Below are 6273 nucleotides of genomic sequence, written 5' to 3' on the forward strand. Positions count from 1 at the left end.
CCAAATTACACTCAAATTAACAACTCCTTCTGGGTACTGGGCTGTTTCACACATTGGCATTGCAATATTTGATGGACCTCAACAAAGAAGAATCATTAAGAATTTCATTAAAGTACACACCACAATCTCCTTCCATAATAAAAAATGTCCTTTTTCTCGATTACCATCTGATGAGTTCCATCCTCAACAAGAAATCTACTGGGCATCATCTCTACCCATCCTGTATGCACAAATACTAAGTATTGTTTCATGATTATTTTATGATTTACCATAAAACCATATTGAAAAATTAAGTTATCAATTATGGTAATTGCAACTTTAGGTATTTTAGATTAATTATACACAGACACAACTACAGGCAACAGACTGCAGTGGGTTTTATTTAAGAGTACTCATAGAAGTGGGATGAATACATATGCATGTCAAAGTCATGGAAAATCCCTATGAAATATATTGACATTTGTGGTTACAAGGCTCAATGGAGGTGTATGAATACTATTGCAAGGATCTGCAGTTATTTTATAAATTGTGCTAATATTATTTATAATGTTATCCAATGTGCTGTTATTTAGCAATATAAATTAATGCTTTTATTTATACCGACAATGCTGTGACTATTGGGATTTATTTATTTTTATTTTTAATGTAATAAGATTTACCACACTGCAAATATTTCAGTCAAATGTCAGTTGCTATTAAAAAAGTATAACATTTTTAAAAGTGTGTGACTAGACTGTAATTACAGGTCTGGTTTACTAAAGGGCATTTCAGGTTTATATGTGGTCACTTGTATATTTCTCAGGAGTGTAATAATGTTGAACCATATACGCCAACTTGCAACGGATGTGCGAATTAACACAAACTTGGTCTTGGTTCTGGTTTGAGTGAGGCTTTTTTACGGGCAGGCCCCGGTGGCAGTCTGGACCAGACTGAATGCAGCCTTTTGAAAATGACGGAGGAGCTGTAATTTGAGAGTAGCACAGAGGTATTATTAGTCAAAAACCGAAGCGCGGCACTTGAGACGTCCAGATGTTGCGTTTGAGGCACCAGACAGAGTCGGGACTACAGCCACGCCGAGGAAAACTTTTTTACTCGCCGCTCTCCTGCTCGCCAACGGTGATGCAAGCTGTCCAGCTGGGTTAAAGAACGAAGAAGAGAAGCCGTGAAACAATTTCACGCCACTTTTTTGGTTTGTTTGGAGAGGAGGACGTTGAAACTACAGCCAAACTTTTACTAACTACGCAGTTTGGAACTTGTTTGCAGTGTTTGCGCTGAAATGAAATAGCCTTTAAAAGTGCATTTTAGCAAGTATTTAACCCCTTTTTTTTTACACCCTGCAGCAGCTTGCATCATGGCTTTTGTTCACTTGCTCTGTGCCTGGATGTTGTTACAGCCAGCATGCGGAGCTTTTTACCGGGGACCATTACATCCAGAGATGTCTAATGGCACTTTTCATCATTATTTTGTCCCGGATGGCGAATATGAGGACAACGACGACCCAGAGCAGTGTCAAATGCTTTTTAAGATGACCGACGAGCGAAAGTGCAGCCTGGACGAGGACCAAGACTCTGTCATAAGGGACGACTTCACCCTCATCAAACGGCAGATCGAGGATTCGGCGCGGGTGCTAGAGGGGATAGGGAAGAGCATCTCCTACGACCTGGACGGAGAGGACAGCTACGGGATGTATCTGCGCAGGGAGACGGCCCAGATCGGCGAGGCGTTCACAAACTCGGAGAAATCTCTGCTGGAGTTGGAGGTGAAGTTCAAGCAGAGCCAGGAGAGCGAACTGAAGGAGGAGCACCGGCTCAGTGACGACTTCCTCACCATGATCGTGCACACACGGGACGCCCTGAAGGAGACCCTGGACATCTCCCTGGGCCTGAAGGACAAACACGAGTTGCTGTCCCTGATCATCCGCAGCCACGGAACGAGACTGAGCAGACTGAAGAACGAGTACCTCAAATTCTAATAGGAAAACAATCCCTTCCCATTACTAACTTCCCATTACATCACTTTAAATATTGTTTTTATTGTGGAGCGTGACCAGGGCCGGATTTAGGAAAGTGCGGGCCTTGGGCTAAATCCACTTTTGGTGCCTTAATTTCACATAATTCACGTGTTTCATGCATTCAAATTTCAATAGATTGATCATTAACGGAAGAGGTGATTCAAGTATTTATTTATTTTTTTTCTTATCATGTCCTTCCATTTTTCATTTCTAAATAAAATACATACATGGCATCAGTTATGTAATTTATAGAATTATATCATACAATTCAAAAAAGTGTTATAATGCGTTATAATAAACATCAGCATCTTTAGGCTGAAAGACCAGCAGGGGGCCCTAAAGAACAATCAGTGTCTTAGAGTCAACTCTTTAAATTTATAGAACAAATGTAATAAATGGTTTTTGTGTAAATTTGCTCCAATTATTTAGGAATAGCAAATTTATTGTTTTTTTTTTTTTTTTTTTTTTTTTGCTTCATTAAAAAATAATTATATTTACAATAGAGAGTAAGTGACCAGTGTAGCTTGAAAGGGTTGACAGTTATAGTTTTCACAGTGAGTAAATTGGTAGAAAGTGTTATTTTCAAAGTTCCCAAATTAGAAAACTATTTTTAAATTTGTGTGAAATGTGTATATATCCAATGCAAAATGGGTTCTGCCACTTGTCAGAATTAGTTTTGCAGTCAGTTTAATTAAAAAAAGTTGTTTTTAATATTTAAAAGATAGTAATTAACTGAATTAGTATCCGTAATTATGTACCTGTAAGAAAAGTCACTAGTAACTTTGCTCACAGTAGGTTTTAGAAATGAAAAAACAATCTGGGCATGCAGCTTTTGAACAATCTCTTGGTAAGAGTAATTGAAAATTGAAAAAAAATATATTTTTTTACTTTACTGAACTGGATTGTAACCACAATGAACAATGAATTATTCACATTTTTATAAGCTGTCAAGTGCCATCATGTTTTTTTTTTCCCCAGTGTATGTAAATTACATATTGGGATACAATTTCTTTTTCTGCCACATGGAAAAATCTTATTGGATCAAACTACCGGATATCCTGGCAAGACAGTCTAAGTACCTAGCAAATCATAAATAATAGTTATCCGACAAAAAAAAAAAACAAGTTATATCCTCATATTTGACAATGTTTATTTTTAATTACCTAAATTGAAACTGGCTAATGGTTTGCACAGACACACAAAATGTAAACACTAAATGAGACACGGGTAATATTTCCCTTGTATATTCCCTAGATGTCAAATATTGTCATGCTGGCAATGCTGGATGGCTGGCTGGCTGGCTGGCTGGATGGATGGATGAATGGTTGGCTGAATGGATGGATGGAATTAGAGCTAGAGGCTTTGGCTTTCAAAACATGAGATTTAAGTAAGTTTTTAATATGTTTTGTGGATTTATATTGGAATAGAATTAAAATCTAATCCCATTGCCCAGTTTATAGTGTCTGTACTATGTCCTGAATGCCTTGTGCCTGCTTTGGTTTTGCCTTTGAATAATCTATATTTAGCAGTGAAATAGCTGACTATAGTCAGGGTGAAAGATCCTATAAAAAGAAACAATATTTGTGTCTCTTTGACCTTCTTGAAGAAGGTTTTTCTGAAAAAAAATCAAAGAATGTTTACATGTGCATCGAAGCATCAGTTGTAATTTTCTCTGGCTTTGTTTTATTGGCTTGCAAATGTTGCACAATTTTTACTGTCTAAGTGCTAAATGTTGACTTATGTTTTAAAGTGGGTGCCCCTTGCTGTGCTGTTTTGTACAAGGAGTGTAGTCTTGTAAAATATATAGGTTAATATTAAAAGTAAATACTGTGAGTACCTTTATAACAGAAAACCTTAATCTGTACTAGTGTTTATGTATTCTTTTTCACCTCAAGGAACACACTAATCTGTGTTTATGTTTTTGGTGTAATACTTTGACAGACAAGACTGCAGGCAGCACTCATGTACTTTTGAGTTTAAGGAATAATCTGTATGACAACATACTTAATCGACTGTATTGTGACTTTTAAAATAAAGTAATTAAGTACAATGGACTGCTGAGTTACATGAATCAAAGCATTTTTCCCAGCATTCTTATTTTTATCCATTAGTTTGTAATGTCACTATGATATGCAAGATTTTCATTAAGCCTTACCAGTGAGGTCCTGTGGCGCATGGGGAACCCTGTGATGTAGTTGTGGCACACACATAATTTATAGTATACAAAATATTGCCACATGGTTGAAAATGACAAAGTTCCTAGCATGTTTGCTTAAAACACTTTGAGGTCTGCTAGGAATTATATTCTCAGGCATTGGCCTAATTACGTGTGCTTTGAAGAAAGAAGCTGCTTACTGGTATTTATGGGGAACAAAGTTGTAAGGGTGCGTGTTTTAGGTGCTGCGGTCGGTCTTACAAACAGCCTGTTTGTTCTCATCCACTGAGCAGTAATATACTATTTGTTTGTTTATTTTAACCATGGTTTAGTCTTTGAAGGTCACAGATAATGTTGCATAAACACTCTGACAGTTTGAGGCAAAGGAATTAAAATGTCATAACTACATAATGTTAAATACCAGGGGTTGTAAATTATGTAACCGTTCAGTTTCGCTCACAAAGACTTTGTGCCGACCGATTACACAAAGCATTTAACATACAGCTGAGGAACCTTTAACCTGATTTGTATGTCTCTGCAGCAAGGGAAAGATACCACTTTTCTTATTAAAGTTTAAATAGACAATGGGTGTCATGTAGTGGAAAAGTCATATATCTAACAAGCGTCTTTAAGAAATACCACAAAACAATTAGCTTTATTTCAAAGTGAAGATGTTGCTTAAATTTATATTCAATATTGATAATAATACGACATAAGTAAGCATTTATCATGAGAGGGCAGAATTTGCTTTGCTCAGATCAATAATTTAGTGAAGGTTTTGTGTTAAGTTAAATAAAATTTACAGGAAGTAACTAAAATTGTTAATGTACGGTAGGTGCATTCTTCCATGGTCTCACTAAATTTATTGCAAATAATATTTTGCTGCTATTTTACAGATGAAACTTATTTAATTTTGAAGGAGCTAAAGGCAGTAAATTTTTATTACGTCAATGCACTTAGCAGAAATTACACTTCAACCCAATGACTCCACGTCCGTCATTCAACACACTTTCCTGCTGCAAGGTGAGTGAGTTACAACCATTACTCAGCCTTTGAAAATGATCTCTGGTCCATAATGATTCTAGCAGCTATCTGTTATCCTGGGTAAATTATTGCAACAGGATGCTTTTGAAGCTCGCGTGTGAGCGTATACCATTTAGATAAACAATCGTGCTGTTGCAGTCACTGGAACAAATCATCCCTGCAACTTCAGAAAAACAAGGCAAAAATAAGAGACAAACGGTAAGACTGAATACTTAAAAGTTCATATTTAATCTCTATGCTTATGAGTTTTAGCATTCTAGTTGAATTATTGTGAGATTTTAGTTTAATCCACAATATTAATATTGCAACCTCAAAATTAACAACTTATTGACAGCACCAGCATACTGATGTTAATTAGATGACTACAGCAACAGTTAGATAACAAAATATTTATTTGCAAAAAACACTTAATTTTACATAACATTTTTGTTTCAAATAATCTTGAAATACATGTCTAACAATATGAAAGTAAGCTGACAAACTGTCAAAACTGTATTTATGTTACAAAGTATTTTTGCTCTCTCATTTTAGCAATGAGTTTGTGCTTCACTGAGAATTTTTGTCGCCCTTATTGGCAGAGGCAACTGTTGTAGCCAAGCTCTTCTCCAGGTTGAGTCTGTTTCTTTGCTTTGTTTCGACCACAGCCATTGCAGAAACAGGGGTCTAACATAGTTAACACAGTTACAGGCTCAAGTCCCGGTCTGATGACCCTTGTTGGATGTCTTCCCCCTCTGTCATTACCAAACTTTCTGCCTATTGACTCTCAAATGAAGGCTGCTAGAACCAAAAAAGAGCAATAAAACTGAACAATCTACAAATTTTTGCATAGATGCTATTTTTTAACACAGTAAAAAATTTACTCCTTGGAATTCCTTAAAATACTCTCATTTGAGAGTCAGTCAGTTAGGCATCTTTAGAGGGGAAATCTTTGCTCCTAATTTTTAAAGAGCAAAGAGTAAAATGGGTTTGAATACTTTTACAGTGCACTGCAACTTCTATTTCTTGATAATTTCAGTTTAGTTTTACCTTCATAATTGTGGCCTCGTGTTTTCTTGTTAATTAT

At 36.2% G+C, this 6273-nt stretch overlaps 1 protein-coding gene across 1 annotated transcript; it reads left to right on the forward strand.

The window, feature by feature from the left end:
* The first annotated feature begins 1002 nt into the window (after positions 1–1002).
* On the forward strand, positions 1003–4065 carry fibinb (fin bud initiation factor b). Its single transcript, XM_044142254.1, has one exon. The coding sequence runs from the start codon at positions 1352–1354 to the stop codon at positions 1970–1972; it is 621 nt and encodes a 206-aa protein (XP_043998189.1). The 5' UTR covers positions 1003–1351; the 3' UTR covers positions 1973–4065.
* Positions 4066–6273: the final 2208 nt, after the last annotated feature.

Source organism: Gambusia affinis, linkage group LG02 (genome assembly GCF_019740435.1).
Source record: "Gambusia affinis linkage group LG02, SWU_Gaff_1.0, whole genome shotgun sequence".
In the NCBI taxonomy this organism is placed as follows: domain Eukaryota; kingdom Metazoa; phylum Chordata; class Actinopteri; order Cyprinodontiformes; family Poeciliidae; genus Gambusia; species Gambusia affinis.